We start from the raw sequence: 16704 nt of genomic DNA, 5'->3' as shown, positions 1-16704 counted from the left end.
TTATCTCCTCCCTCTTGGGTCTCCCTCCCACCCCTCTAGGTGGTCACAAAGCACCGAGCTGATCTCCCTGTGCTATGCGGCCGCCTCCCACTTGCTATCTATTTTACATTTGGTAGTGTATATAAGTCCATTCTTAAAAGAAACACAAAAGGCCCAAGAAATATTCAACTTCAAGACTAACAGACAATTTAAACAAATTTCACCAATTTTATGTTAATCTATCAAAGTGGCAAAATTTAAAAGACCAGTCTCCAGTGACGTGAATGTTGTATGCAATAGACAAGGCCATATACTGATGATGACAGTAACAAACAGGACAACCTTTCTTGAAGGCCACTTGGCCAATACAAAACAAAGCCATTTAAAATGTTCAAACCCTTTGAATATTTCACCATAAGAAATCTATAATCAGGATATAAGCAACTTCACAAAAGTATAACAAAAATGTTCATTTCTTTTCTTTACGATAAAAACTTGAAAGCAACTTAAATGCCCAACTATAGATGATTAACTATTTTGCAGCCATTAAAATGATGTTTATATTTAATAACATGGAAATATTCATATTATGTTTTTAAGTTAGAAAGGGCAGATTAGAGGGTTATAGTATGATCCCAGTTTGTAAAATAAATTTCATGTGTGTAAACAGAGATGTACCGAAAAACTGCTGGGAGGATAGCTCTGAAAGATGAGATTAGTGGTATTTTGACTTCTGCGTGTTATATTTTTCTGCATTACTAGAAATGAACATGTTTTAGTTTTGTGATAAAAAATAAATATATTACCATTTTGAAAATATAAAAGGTGTTAAAAGCAAGAAACATGACTAATATATCTGCCAACATGCACAGCCCAGGAATGCCTTTAAATATAAAAATGAGAGAGCGCTCCAAAAATAGAGCTACATTTTCCTAATCCATTTCCCATCATAATAAAATACCTGAAATGGCTTATAATTGTTTTTTAACTAAGGAGGGGAGAGAAATTCTCATGTACTTGGCTTCATATGCGAATGATACTTTAAATGTAAAATTGTAAGATGACAGCAATAATAAAGTGATTAAAATAACCTATAAAAATGATGTTTTATCCTTTAAATAACACACATTTTCTATTAGGGTTCAGAAGGGGATCTTCATGAAGAAAACTAGGAGAGGTCCTGAGGAGAATCAGAATGAGGCTGAATTTTTACACAAGTGTGAGAAGTGACACCCGCTTAGGCAGCGGCCCACTGCTCACGGGCCCCCATGTGGCAGTGGCTTTGCACCTGCAAAGGGAGGGTGCCCCTCGGAGGCCACTGAGAAGGAGCAGCAAGTGGACTGCGAAAAAGGAAAGAAATGGTGCTATTGTTTGTTGGATATAATCACACTCATCATGATTTCTTTTTCTTCTTGTTTGTCGAAATAAAAGTCGGGTGAAGGGGAAATGCATCTTAAGACTTAGCTGCATGTAATTCTCAAGTCTGAATAACACCACCATTCAGGAAACAACAAATCCACTGCATCCTCTGCTAGAAAAAGATTTTTTAATAATCAAGTAATGACAGTAACTGAAGTTACCATGCCATTTTACCACTTGAAATCAGGGCAGTTTTTTTTCTTTCATTTTTTTTAACCTGCTGTAAGGATTTGACTCTTTCAGAGGATTTTTAAGTATTTCTTTTCAGCCACTTATACTCTTTCAAACATGTTCTTCTCCCCACTCCTCCAAATCTAGTCCATTTTTTTTAAAATTTCTTTGTTTTGCTTGTGATGTGTGTTATTTGCCTCTGAATTGTTTCTCTGTGTTATCAGCTCCAGAATGACAGCACTGGCTCCCTGCCTGCTTGCCTCAGGGATGGTAGAGCAAACATAGTACTGAGTGATGACACCTCAAATTGACCTAGTGGTGTCCAATTTTAAAATTTAATGACATTATTAAAGCAAACGTGTGGAGGTTAGAGAAAAAAAGCCACAGCTGATAATAAAAAGTAACGGAAAATTAAACTGAGAATGTAAAATGCTTGATGAACCTTTCTTAAATGTAGTAAATACCAGAACCTCTCTCTTTGGCCATTGGCTAATGAGGCTCCAGTGTAATGTGGGACTCTGTCTTCTACTACATGGAAAGGGTCAGTTAGTTACTGAAGACCAGAAATGCCTTAAGATGGCTCTTTCTGGTGCTGAAGACCTCGAAGACAGTTTTACAGAAAAGCCCAAGTATATACTTCAACTTTAACGTTCATCACCCATCTTGACCAGCCAGCTCCAGGCACAGCAAAGAAGCTGTGAGGTTTTTTTCTAGCTCCATCTACTACACCTTTCAGAAGTTTTCCCCTGCTCATGAAGTCCCTGAGCATCTCTTGACGTGACTCAGTCTACACTCAGCCCCTGCCAGGTGACATGTAGAAAGATCTGGATAAACTCATTCATACTGGGATAGTCATCAAAGTAAGTACAATTACACCTGAGATCCTCATTCAATTCTAACGATGCCCTGAGAGGTCTACCTTCATCCACTTTTTACGGACGAGAAACAGACTGCGAATAAGTTAAGCAATGTGCCTTGTCTGTGGTCACACGTGCTAGTAGGGGTAGACTTTAATTAACCGCCATCCCCACTTTAAATCCACCATTATTTCTACAACACCTCTCTGCATCTCATGGAATGAATATATATGACATCTGCCAAAGAGTATGTATATTTTAATAGAAAACAAACCCTGGGTTCAGTGAAATGAATCTCCAAACAGTGGAAGTTCAGGCAGTAACCATGGTCTACGGTAGGACTTTTTTTTTTCAATACAGGGAACTTCCCGATGACCCTTAAACCACAACACACAGATTGCGATCCATTGCCCAGTCACAAGTTTAATTCCCATTTTGTTTTGCACTTAGGCACTTCTGACTTCTAACTTCAGACATCTTTGCTCTAGATTAGTTCTTACAGCCTGAAAATTGCAAATCTCGCTCAGAAACTGGACTGATTTTTGCTAACCATGATACTTTTTGGGATAACAATCTCTCTTGCAGCTTTAACAAATGAAGAAAAGTCAGTGAAACAAACAGCCTGGAAAACCATTCGTTCCCTTTGCTTCTCTCTGTCTTCGTAGATGGGCTTCATCTTCCCTGCATACAATAATCCAACAGCTCTCCTCATATATCAGGTGTCCTTTTTCAGTCTCACCTGCCTTGTCAAATACAAAAAATTCTACGTAAAGCAGTATTTCCAACATTATCTTCTCACTACCTATGCGGACATGGATTTGTAACTTATCCCATTTACAAAGTGGTAGATTTGCAAACCTAATTTCAGGGCCTAGAATAGTGTCTGGCTCATTGTAGAAGGCCATGTACCACTGCTGAATAAATGCATAAACTACTTCATTCTGTCCACCCAGCATCTTCACATTAGTCTTTCTCCCTTCTGCACTTGTACCTTAAGCACTTCAGATGCAAGGAAAGCGCGGAGCTGCTTTGTAAATCTAACTAACAAGCTCTCTGAAGAAGAAACAGATGTGTATAGGTCAGCAAGATATATGCCTGATTTGAGAACGGATCTTCTCTTCCAGTACAAATACTATAGCCTTCCTGTTGTCCATAAAGACACAGATGCCATAGACAAGCCCTCTGCCTACAGATATTCAAAGAAATTTCGAGATTACACAGGAATTTTACACTGGTCATCAGGGCCACGATCCACATCCTCTCCTCACAATCCCAAAGTAGGCCCACTGCAGACCCTTAAGAAAGTGCAGTCATGCAGTCACCGAGTTACGGAATTTTCCTAGGAATAATAAGCAGAGCCCCTGCACCTCTCCTTAAGGAACACATGATCTTTAGCACACCAACCTGAAGGATAATAAGGCAGCTTAGGCCAGTCTCTTGCTAGAAAATGAAAACAATAACCTCTCTTTGGAATGTAGCGACGTGTGCTCAAGGTGTTCAACATGGTGAGTTGACATTCACTACACAACACTAATTACAAAGATGCCAAAGCTGCTCTGCACCATGAGATTCAGTGACTTGTCTGGGGTTGTACAAATGACCCTCGGCACCACCATGACCTGACTCAGTCATTAATCCATAACGTTCTGCTGGCTCCTTGCCCCACCCAATTTGCTCTACCTACAGCGAAAAGAGCTTGACTTTCACCTACAAAATCAGCCCAACTGAGGGACTAGACCTAGACCAGTTTCCTTCTTACAGAATATTCAAACTGTATTTTACAGATGACAAAACTGAGGCCCAGAGAAGCTCAGCGCAATGTCTAAGGTCAAGGATACAGATGACAAAACTGAGGCCCAGAGAAGCTCAGCGCAATGTCTAAGGTCAAGGAGTTCTAGAAATCTAGTGTCCAGACTTCCAGTCCAGTATGACCAAGGACGAAGGGGGGGTGTTCTATTTAAAATATTAATCTTATGCTAATAAGTGGAGGAATGCAAATCTGTACATATAAACATGGTAATTTTTAATATAACATAAAAGTGAAAAGCATAAGAGAGAGGACTGAGAACCAAAACTGGATGGAAATACACCAAAATGTTAACAATGGCTATGTCCAGATGGAAGTATGATGGATGATTTTTAACTTTTTTCTCAATATTTGTATTTTCCAAATTTTTTGCAATAACCCTTACTAGTTTTATAATATAAAAAAGAGAGAGAATAAATATTATAGAATATTCAGCTCCGCTTACACTAGAAGTCATCTGCATTGAAAGAGACTCATGGAGAGGTAGGTAGAGCAGAAAAAAATGATAGGAACTTAAGACAACATACTTACCCACCAACTGCGGGAGAGAAGAAGCCTCCCTGTCCAGCATGATGGATCCTTTCTCCATACATGTCCTCAGCTCAAATAAGCTATGAAGGGACAAGGTGGCCACGTGGGGCTTGCTCCATCTCTCCCCACCCTGTTCCACTTTTTCTTCAAACTTAATCCACCTAGAAGCATGAGATTAGTGAAGAACCATTAAAAGTGTTCTCATCACCTCTGGAAATAGCAACACCAACCCCCCAGATCCACCCCCACCAGCACTTCCAAAATGTCCCCTTTTGTGGAGTCTTAAAAGCTTATTCTATCATTAACTGCATTACCTTTATAAATACACCAAACAGACTCACTAGACCGCTCCTCCCCCTGACGTTAGAGAGAAAGAAAACAAACCAAAAGGAGCCAACGCCTCCTTGGTTTTATATCTGTCTATATGTAACCATGAAATCCTTAAGAATGACTACTGAACCAAATTTTTCAAATAATGTAAGAAAAATATGCATTTCAAATTCTCCATGTGGGTAGAGCCTACAGTGTGTAAAACAACCACCACTGTGAGAATTCTGTTGTGACTTCACAAGGCACGTTTATATAAGGTAAAATATCAGCATGAATCGATGCTGATCTTAAATATTTGAAAGTATGGTGCGTGAAGTGGTCAGACAAATGAAATTCCCCTTTCGTGCTTAAAGAGTGCCAGCATGTGTTGCTGTATCTTACTTTAATACATCTCTCTCAGTTGACACATGTTCCCCTCTCATTGAGATGCTAATAGCTTTACCCCTCATGTTTGGCTCCACATGTGTTTAAAAATACACAAGCTCAGGGAACAATGCATCTACTCTGATAACAACAGATCTCTTATTAACCTTAGTAATGGAACAAAAAACCCTCTCTTACAGTTTCTTCTTTCTAAGATTTGTAGACGTTTTGATAACTTAGCAACATATAGGAATGAAAAAAGTTTAATGGAAATGAGAGCGAAACACATTTGACAGTCTGTATCCCACATATTATACATACTGACTCTTCCTACACTGGTAAAGGAAAACAAGAAAGCATTATCATTTTGCTATTCATCAGGACCCAAAGAAAAATGCTGCTTTCTATCACTTCAAACCTCTGAAAGATACTGAACAAGATAAAGAGGAGGTTAAAAATTGTTTTCCTACATTCTTCATGCAAAGGTTTAATGATTGAAAAATGTTTTCCTAGAAAAAGCTAAACACTCACCCAACTCATTAAAGATGAGAACAAAGGGCAGAGATCAGAGGAAGCTCTACATAAGGTATTATTTATAGACCGCTCACCACCCCCAGAGGAAGAAAAGAACACATTAGTAGAACCATGAGTGAAAACAGATCAACAGATCAGCCACAATGTCAAAGAAAATTCAGAATTTTAATCAAGCCCAACACTCATGTGATTCATAAGTACATGAGCCATATCCCAAAACTCCCTCTTCCCTCTCCCGGCCAGGAAACTTCCACGCTTCAATGGCAACCTTAGCCCCAGCTTCACCCTCCACTTTAAGACCCTCCTCCTTTCCCCTGTATCCCAAAAAATGTAGGGAGTAGAGATTTTTACATGTTTTCCTCACATTAAAAAGCCAACACCAAAGAAGTTCTAAAACTTCAGAACTGGACCTTGTTTATTCTACAAAAGTGGTTGTGAAACATTCTGAGAGAAAGACCTTTAATATTCTTGTGTGTGTGTGTGTGTGTGTGTGTTTGTGTGTGTGTGTGTGTGTGTGTGTGTGTGTGTGAATTAGTAGTTCTTCACCTTGGTTGGTATTAGAACCACAGAAACAGAAGGAAGTGAGAGAAAAATGACAACTTTATATTACTTTCTTATAGAATTCCATGGATTTGCCAAAACAATAAGAGGTAATTGGGTTATTTTGAGAGTAATCATTTTATGGAGTATATTACATTGGCTAACTTTAGGCATATTATCTTTTCAGGCTTACTCACAGAACCTCTAACCATGTTGACTGGGAGCTAGTATATGAATCATATTTACATCTGATGTTACAGTTTTTTGCTCAAGATGAGACTCTAGAAGATTCCATAGTATATGAAACCTAGTCAGGGTTACATATAATTATGTTATTGATAAAGAGTATAGTGACCTTGTTTTTATTCCTAGGAGTATTCTTATTAGCTGAGGGATAGAATCTTTAGTCACAGAATTTAAGTCCAAGATGAATGACAAGGGCCAGCTAGAAACTCAGTAAATGGGAGTGTTCTATACATACAGCCTTCACTTCCCTCTTCTCTTTCCTAAATGATAACCAGTTGCCCTTCTATCAGTCACCATCAATCTGTATGGCCAAATCCATTTTGTAAAAGAAAACTAAGCCTCACTTACATACAGTATGTGACAGTAGCTCTTTTCTGCTATCACCTTCAACTGTCCAAACAATATAAGTTTAATAAAATGTTCTTTAAGAAAAAAAGGAACAAAACCATTACATTCTTCTGTGACCAATCTCCTCTCCACAGTTTATCTTAAATATGACTTTGAACAAGTTTTAAAAGTACCTTTAGAAATAATAAATCCCAACTAGGTTGGATTTAGGGAATAGTATTACTCACCCTCCTGGATTATACCAGCCAAGATTGGGTCAAGCTTTAACCATAATGGAATGGGAATGTAGTCTCAAAAAGCCAGTTCCTTAGAATCTACATTCCTAAGAGACAAGTATTGTCTCATAGTTCAGTTTAAGCATCTATTTCACTTTGAGTTCAGTAAATATTGTATGTTTAGATGATGTCATATCATAGTATAGCTAATTGCACAAGGTAACTCTGGGATAATGACTATTAAATTACTTTAAAATACATTGCTCTAATTGTTCAAGGAACTGTCTGTACTTCCAATATACACTTTTACTCAGAAAGTAATGATTTGCCCACTGAAATAGATTGTTTGCAGGTAGTTTCATTCCAGAAACTACACATACTATGTCTATCCTCCTCACATATCAAGGACAAATTTGGAAAAAACTGAAAACGACTCAGTTCAAATCAGAACCCATTAAAGAAAAGGCTAAGGCAAAGGTACCAAAGTTCAGGCTATTGGAGTGTCAATGAATTTGTAAAGGTGCTTTAGAACCATGTAATTACATTTTTTAAAAAAAGACATTTTTACTGTAAAATGTACTAAAAGCTACTATCTACCCTTCATAATAACTATGAATAACCATGTATTTGCAATAAGTTTCCTACTTTTCCTTTTGTCTCAGTACTTGACATGTTATAAGAAAATTAATTTCAGAAGCTGGCTTTTTAAATGCTGGCAATTACAAAACTGTTGTAACCTTGAAGGAAGAGTTTATTAGGTGAAGTTTATTTATTCCAAGGTCTTTGAAGAATAATGATAAAGTACACTGCAGTTTAACCCACTCTGAGTGACTGCCAACCAAACAGCATTTCACTCATTTGTTGAAGAAATAGAAAGTCCACTGGGAAACACTGAATTTTGCAACTTTCCAATCATATGATTAAATATACTTAAGAAAAGAAAAGACCTCTAACTTTAAAACATGCCAGTTTTACAGTGGAAAATAGACATGACCTTTGTCTTGGAATATAATCCAACTACGTAAAGCTATTTTAAAGCAATAATAAATTTCTTGCTAACTAGTAAGTGCCTCATCGCACATAAAAGAAGCCAACGCTAGTGTGCATCTGGGATAAATGATGTTTTTAAGGAGAATTCTTAAATATCTAGATCAACTGTGAAAGTTATTGCAAAACAGTGTAGTAAGCACATATAATTACATAGATGATTAAATTCCTTATTCTTCACTTTTTCTTACAGAAAAAGTAAACTTGGTCTAAAATGGAATTTTCCAGAGCCATCCAGTAGAGGAGAGATAGAGGGGTCAGGGTAGATTGGGAACAGAGAGGGCCCTATGCAAAGCCCCAGGGTAAGTACATGTGGCTGTGTTTGATGGCCAGGCCCCGAAGTCATGTTCTCCAGAGGGAGGCAGGGTCACTCGTGCTGTCCCACTAGAACTGAAACATCAGTACCCTTTTCCTTTGTTGGCTTGTTGGGTTTATTGAAACTTGTGATGTCTTTCCTTTTTACCCAGGTTTGGCCATAAAATTTGAATCGCAGGGAAGAGGGGAAGTGATCTTTAACACATATTCTTATAACAGTGATAAATTCCAACATGGCCCACCCGAATATTCGCTGAGGGAAAACTGAAAGCCAATAACCATGTTTACAGACATCACTGACTCAAAGGAATACAAGCGTTTGGAGTGGCAGTGATAGCCCTTCTTCCTGGCTTTGGGCCAACACCAAAGCTGGACCATGACTTATTCTTCTACCAGTCTTCTTCATGAATCCATTAGCTAACGCCTAGCCATCTAGAAATTGTTAATGAGAAGCATAGGCTCGTTCACTAATACCAAATATTCCATTATAACTACTGCTACACCACTGAATGTCAGTATTCTAATGACCTAACACTGAGGATACTCCTTTGAAAAAGAATATTCTCTGCATTCCACTGATTATATACATTTCTCAGGTCTGATCATTCTACCCTTGGGAGAGTCCGTGAAAATTCAAAGTTCTGACTTTCAGGAAAGGGAACAGCAGGGAAAAGATGTGAAAGAAGAGGGTGGTGGAATTGACTTCAAACTTCATGTAAATAAAGATTTCCCTTGTTTATAGTTTTACATGACTACTGTGCTTTGTGAGACTTCAATGGGGATATTTTTCCTACCACTGAAAGCATTTTCCTTATTTTTTAAGACACACAGCTAACCTGAACTTCCTGAAGTAAGACTAAAACTGCAGTAATGCTGAGACTCAATGTATGATATTCTTGGTCAAAATCAAATCTTTAGTCAACTGAAAAAAGTACAGAACATGAAAAGGGAGAGTACTAAAGAGGGTACTATTGTGTTCTATGGGGTGTAGGCTCACAGTAGAAACTACACTGAGCTTGAGAAGTCTGGCAGGCTAGTTCTCTATGGAATAAAATAGTCCATTTAATTGGAGTTTTCACAAAAAGCAAATAATTCTCCATTTTATGTTAGCCAAAAGAATATTCATGCTGCATTTTCATATGTAAAATGAGCTCCTTCTAAGCACTAAACTTTTATTAGTCTGGTAGGTTTGAGAGCTTTTCATGGGGAAAAAAAGCCCTATCAGGTCTGGAAACTGGACATCATAAATGGCAGTCAGAAATTACTGCAAAAAACATTCAGAAGCAGAGTTACGTTGCAGGAAGTAAAAATCACTGTCAATTTGAATCATTTCTGGAGGCACAACCACCTCCAAACTTTCCACCAGAATTTAGGTAGAACAATAAACTAGGAATCAAGGTTCTATTTCTCTATTCTTTCATTCTATAAGCACGTATTTCTCGATTGTGGACTGTGTGCCAGGTAGTTGTAGACACTAGGAATATAGTGGTGAACAAAACAACCAAAAATCCCTCCCCTCATGGAGCTTTAATTTTATTGGAAAGAGACAATAACAAGATATGTTAATATGCTAACTGCTGATAAGTGCCAATGACAAATAGAATGGAGGATGAGGGATAAGAAGGTTTGGGGAAAGTTTCTATTTTAGACAGGGCAGTCACTGAGAAGGTCATATTTGAAAAAAGACCTGAAGGAAGTGAGGAAATGAGCCAGGGAGATGACTGTGGAGTACAGCAGGGAGAGCATTTCAAGTGCAAACCGCATCTGAACAGCAAGTACAAAGGCTCTGACACAGGAGTATGACCAGGCCAGTGAGGCTTGAGCAGAGTGAACCGGGTGAGAGAAGTAAGAGATGAGGAGATGAGGTCAGAGATCATAGTGTATAGTTCATGAGGGAGGCAAGGGCAGGTTCAGGGAGATGGACTAATTAGGAAGCATTTGCAGTAATCTAGATGAGAAAGGATGGAGGCTTGGACCAGGGTTGTGGCAGCACTGAATGTGAAATACGGTGAGATTCTGAATATCTGAATAACATTGAGGGTAAACTAAATAGGATGTGCCAGTGGATCAAGTAAGGGGTGTAGAGAAAGACAGGAGTCAAGGAAGACTCCAATCTTTCTGGATTGAGCAACTAAAAAAATGGAGTTGTTCATTGTGGCGGGTAACTCTGTAGGAGGAGATCTGCGGTGGGTAGGTGAGAAGCTCAGTTTCTGACATGTTACTTCGAGATGCCTACTACCCAACCAAATATTTGTTTTCAATCAAACAAGGCAAGAAGTCTGGGCTAGAGATCTAAACACAGATGGCATCAGCATATTGATGAATTAGTTGGAAACATCAAACAAAGGTCCTCTCTTGGGCTTTATCAATGGTGTACTGGGTAACTTGGGTCTGTCATTGAGCTGTCCATTAGTCAGAAAGAGATGGATTATCACCAAACTCCAGCTTTGATCACGTAATATTTCTAAGAAAGTATTATATTTAGAACAGCAGATTCTAAGGCAATGAGTTCTCAACTAATCACGCTCAGCAAATGTTACTGAGCACCTATTACTACCAAGCGCTGCAAAGCACTGGGAATACAGTAATGAAAGACAGACATGGTGGTCTCTCCCTCTAGACAAATTAGTGTAATGAGGGAGACAAAATGAAAACAATACTATCACATATATGATTAATTAATTAATAGTAATTGTGGCAAATCCTATATGAGAAGTTATAGAAGGTAGACTATTTGTGAGTATGTTTCTTCCTGGACAACTTCCCCCGATACATGGTGTCCTCCCACCGTACTTCCTCTCCAGCTGTACATACAGTCTCTCAGGGACCAATGACATCACCAAAATGACACATATGTTCCTAAGGAAATAGTAAGTCTTTAAAGATGGTAAAGTATTCATGACCATCTTAACCTTTAAGAACCTTAAATGAAAATACTATGTCCATCTCATTCAATGTTGAACTACCTATACAATGAGCTGTGATCTCTTCACATTTCTGGGACCAGGGGTCACATAAAATAAAGTGTAGTCTGCATTTGGTTGAAAGAGAAAACAGAATGCTACACCTGAATTCTACTCTATATAGTTACTCACACAGAATTATAAGATGAAAGTAAGAATCAAAGGAACTCTTCTAGTCGCAGCTGACTACACAATTATACGCACAGGGATGGAACTTTAGAGCTATAAAATACGCATGATGTTAGAGAGGATGCAACCCAGTATGACCCTCATTTGATAGTATAGAAAACACAAGCTCAGGAAGACTACATGACTATATAACTTGCCCAAAGTTAAACAGCTAGTTAGCAGCAAAGCCAAGACTAAACCAAAATCTCCCCAACACTTAACTCATGCTGCACCAGTATAATTCTCACTCTGTTTTTTTTTCTATTAGAAAGAAGGAAAAGAAAGAATGAAATGGAGATACTGGTACAAGTTTTCACTTTGAGAGCCTTCTTTCGGAGAATGTTTTATGAACTGAAAGTATACTTTATGAAGGACTTTTAATATCCAGGTTATTGGTGCTGAGAGGGGAATAAGAGACAATTACTATATCATGGAAAGTGGCCCCAAAAGAATAAAGAGTGAAGAGCTTCAAGTGGCAGCCTCAGAGATGGAGGAGCAGAAATGAGTTATTGCCCACTTCTGTATTCCCAGTACCTAAAACAGTGCCTGATGTGTACCATGCATTCAGAATATAGTTGTTGAATTTAACTGATCTGAATTAAACGACTATAAAAGGCATATGTTAACATTATTTTGTTTGTGAAAGTCAAATGCATTGAATCCCCATATAATGATGACAATGAGAGACCAATAACTGTATTATATCAACGTCTTTATGGTACAGAATTTTTATATGTTATAGAAGATTTAGTGTAGCATATATAACTAAATGTACATGCAGAAAGACAGAAAGAAAAGCTCTTATTGTGAGATTAATGAAACTTTAGATATTTGTGCAGTGCTTAACAATTTACAAAGCATTTCCATATATATACCTGTATGTATGTATATAAATATCCATGATATAATTCGATATCTAGTAGAACCTTATATTTACATATTATATATCTTATATCACATACATATGTATTATATGTAATAGACATTATTATCCACTATTTGTTGATGATGAAATCAAAGTTCTGAGAAACTGTTATGCAGCCGGCAGGTGACAAAAGTCTGAAATAGAACTCAGGTCTCTAACACTTCCAATTCAAGTGAACCTTCTACTCGCTTTCACTGGATGTTTAAAAGATGACAGGTTTTCACCTGGAATAACGGCAAGTTTGTGTGTAACAGTCATTGTCTTTGCAACCTCCCTCCTAACAGGGAATGGGTAATATAAGTCAGACATGGTTTCACAAGATACTTTGGCATGTGGAGACTGTGAACACATATCACTAGGCTATCATGTTTAGGTGCTGGAGTTTCTCTCTTTTAAATATTTTACTATTGAATAGCATACAAACGGAGATTTACTTCTAATTCCTTATAAAGGTTAAAATTATAACAATGCAGATCAATGACTTCAGCAGTGAAATAAAGGGTGTCCTGCATCCATGTCAATGTCAAAGTCGAAAAAGAATCCTTTTACTCTTTAACCCAGCCAACCTCATGCTCATCAATCATCTGGGCTAGAGAAAGGAGCTCACAGACAAGAATCCTGCCCAGCCCTTGTTTCCCCATGTCAGTCCTACACGGTCAGCTATGGCTCACCTCGCTGTCTCCTTCCACTCCATCTCCTGTCCATCCACGGCCAGCAGCTCATCCAGTTCCGTGAAGAGCTGAGGGGGTGCTGGACTGTCATCCTCCTCGCCCAAGATGAATCGGATGCGTTCTGCGGCAGGAGAGACTGCAGAAGTGAAAATACTGTGGTTAAACATTGGCTGGACAACCCTGAGGAAAGTGTAACTCCGAGCTCTTCCTCCGTCCCCAAAGCTGATGGGCTTCCCTTCCACATTTTCAGTGGACATCTTCCTTGCTGAGCCTTCCTTGTCCCCAATCTAAAGACAAACAGGAATCCAAGGCCTTCTCTAGTCCTTTAGTTCTGAACTGTGTCTCAGCTCTCCACCAGTCTCCAGAAGGACAGCGCTCCAGTTCTGTGTGGCGACTGGCAAAGAACCTTTAGCCCTCTGATGAGCTCAGGTCCAACCACATGACCTTCCCTCCTTCCCCACTGATGACCCACCCAAAAGTATAAGACAGAAACCAGCTTGAGCCAATCACTTTTTCTACAACAGTGGGAGGGGGCAACAAAGCACCCCAATGCTGGGTTTCCCCCTGGCCCCCGCCTCCCAGCCACCCTCCCTCTGTCCAATGCCCAAAGCAGCCCACGCCCTCGCAGGTTCCTCACTGCCCATAACTGCCTAACTGCAAAGCTGATGAAGGAATATTTAACAAGATGGAGCCTCTTCTTTACATAAGGGCAGTACCCAAAAATGTTTAGTCACACTTCAGTGCACTTGAAAAACAAGCCCAAGTAAAATATTGTACACACGAGGGGAAAAAAAATTTCCAACACACTCAAGCACATAATTGAATGCCCTACTAGCTCCTTTTGACCCCATCTCCTAAAAATCATGTAATGAAAAATTAACTAGAATTTCCCCCAGGTTGTGGGCTATTTTCTCTTTCTTTAAAAAAAATGGAAAGCATTTGGAAACTGATGGCTATATTACAAAACTAAGGCCCACAGATACTCCTTATAATCCCTGGGTAAAACCAAGAATACACATGTAACTGCAGTCCGAGTACACAGATTTATTCATATGCAGAACTTTGTAGAAATATATGTACTCAACCTAAAAAAACAAAAATCTTCCTACCATCTGAAAACCACTATAATCAGGACAGAATAAAATTCTGTAGATGAAAATATATTTACTACAAATAAACCCATGAAAAAATATTCAACCTACCTAGTAATCAATACTAACTATTAAAATAAAATCTATGTTTTACCTATAAAAATGGCAAAAACTGGGCTTCCCTGGTGGCGCAGTGGTTGAGAGTCCGCCTGCCGATGCAGGGGACACGGGTTTGCGCCCCGGTCCAGGAAGATCCCATGTGCCGCGGAGCGGCTGGGCCCGTGAACCATGGCCGCTGAGCCTGCGCGTCCGGAGCCTGTGCTCCGCAAAGGGAGAGGCCACAACAGTGAGAGGCCTGCGTACCGCAAAACAACAACAAAAAAAATGGCAAAAACTTTAAAGAATGATTACCTCAATGTTGGCAAGGGTTTAGGACACATGTACCAGCACCTTCCAATTTATGTCGCTGGTAGGAGCCTAAATGCGAACATCTCTCTGAAAAGGTATGGAAATGTTTTTAAAGTGTATCTATCCTGTGAGTCAGCAATTCTACCACTAGCAAGATGTTCATTCTAAACACATAACAGTTGTTATCACAAAGTCTTAACTACAGAGGTGACCACTACAGCATAGTTTATAATTGAGAGAAACAGAAAAAGTTTAAATGTCCAAAAAGGAGGATTGGTTAAATAAACTATATTACAACCATTCAATCAAATACCACAGTCATAAAACATGAAGATGAGATTATTGTTTTTTGACATATATATCATATAATATTAATTGAAAAAAATAAAATTACAAAATCATATGCATAAAGCAATCCCATTTTGGTAAAGAAAAAATTACACATATATCCATAAAATAGTCTGGAAATGAGAGAGCCCTCATTTTGCATGGTTCTAATGAGTGTGAATTTCAGCTACCACAGTTTGGTTAAAGAACACTAGTCCCCCAATAACACAGTTCAAATTTCAGCTGGATGGTAAATTAACTGTGAGTAATTGCATAAAATACAATTACTGTATTTTATGTACTGTATTTTACGTATATGTACATAACATATATGCATCATGATCGTGACCAATCATAGTGCTCCTTTCGAAGCCTGCCAGTGATTGGTCACTACACATTTGTTATCCAGTTCATGCACAGACAGCAAAGTGTGTAGCTGTGCTGCCTTCTTGTCTTCCAATGATAAATTCATATGACATGAATAATCAAAAGAGGGAGCTAGCCAACAAAGATGAAAGTACAGCACAGAAACAAAAAGTACTAACACTGGAAGTGAAATCTATGTCAAATAAGAATGGAGTTACAGAAGACCTAGCTGATTATGGGAATGTAGATAATGCTGCCATTCCCCATTTGAGAGACTCTAGATGTACAGTCAGAGGAACTTAGTGAAGGCGAACTCATTAACATCAATAGTAAGGCAAGTGGTTGTAACAGGATGCTAACGATGTCCCAGAGGGAGTGATGCTGGCAAAAATCTTTCATGTTACAGGAACCCTCAAAGACATTCCCTAACACAGAAAGCGCAAATGATAAAATGTTGGAAGCTGATCCAGACTTAGAGAGGAGAATGACAATTGCTCTGGGCATAGAAAAGATGCTCACTCCATTTCATGAATTGTACTGTAGGAAAAACGCAAACTACTTCCGATAAGATTTTACAAAGAAATCAACCACTTTAATCTCAATGTTTCTAATGTTTTAAATTAGCAAATACTAAATAAATAACTAGTTTTACTATTTTTTTCACTTCCCTATACCTTTATAGCCAACAGTAAGAGAGATTTTAATGATTTGGCAAATTTTTTTAAAGGTCAAAGAACAATAATAACTCTTCCCATTGATCATTAGGATTGTTTTGTATAATTTCAGCTTGCATAGTCATTTTTATGGTCCTGCGCTACAGTGTAAAGCAAGGACTGCCTGTATACATACCTTTTAAATGTTATGCAGTTTGTTTCTAGGACTTCTATTTTCTTCCTTTCACTTTCCTATCAATTTTAAAATGTGCACAACTCATTCATGTATCCATTCAGCAATATTTATTGAGTACTGTCTATGTTCTAAATAGGCTCTGCTTCAGGCTTTGAAGATAAAGCAAAGAACCTGACAAAAAGGTCCCTATTCTTACTGAGTTTAAATGCTAGGAGGGAAAACAAACATTAACTA

General features: G+C 38.4%; 1 protein-coding gene across 9 annotated transcripts in view; it reads right to left on the bottom strand.

The window, feature by feature from the left end:
• Positions 1-16704, bottom strand: part of SLC4A4 (solute carrier family 4 member 4) — a 354963-nt gene that overhangs the window by 200728 nt on the left and 137531 nt on the right. For 8 of the 9 annotated variants that reach the window (XM_067736229.1, XM_067736230.1, XM_067736233.1 and 5 more), the window contains exons 4-5: positions 13430-13565; positions 4765-4925 (exon numbers count right to left, since the gene is read on the bottom strand). In XM_067736229.1, the coding sequence (XP_067592330.1) occupies positions 4765-4925; positions 13430-13565 (297 nt within the window). Of the gene's footprint in view, positions 1-4764; positions 4926-13429; positions 13687-16704 lie in introns of those variants that run through there. The other variant, XM_067736232.1, reaches the window with a different exon arrangement.

Source organism: Pseudorca crassidens, chromosome 4 (genome assembly GCF_039906515.1).
Source record: "Pseudorca crassidens isolate mPseCra1 chromosome 4, mPseCra1.hap1, whole genome shotgun sequence".
In the NCBI taxonomy this organism is placed as follows: Eukaryota; Metazoa; Chordata; class Mammalia; order Artiodactyla; family Delphinidae; genus Pseudorca; species Pseudorca crassidens.
Note: the sequence above shows the minus strand (reverse complement) of the source record. Positions and strands in the feature narration are given on the sequence as shown.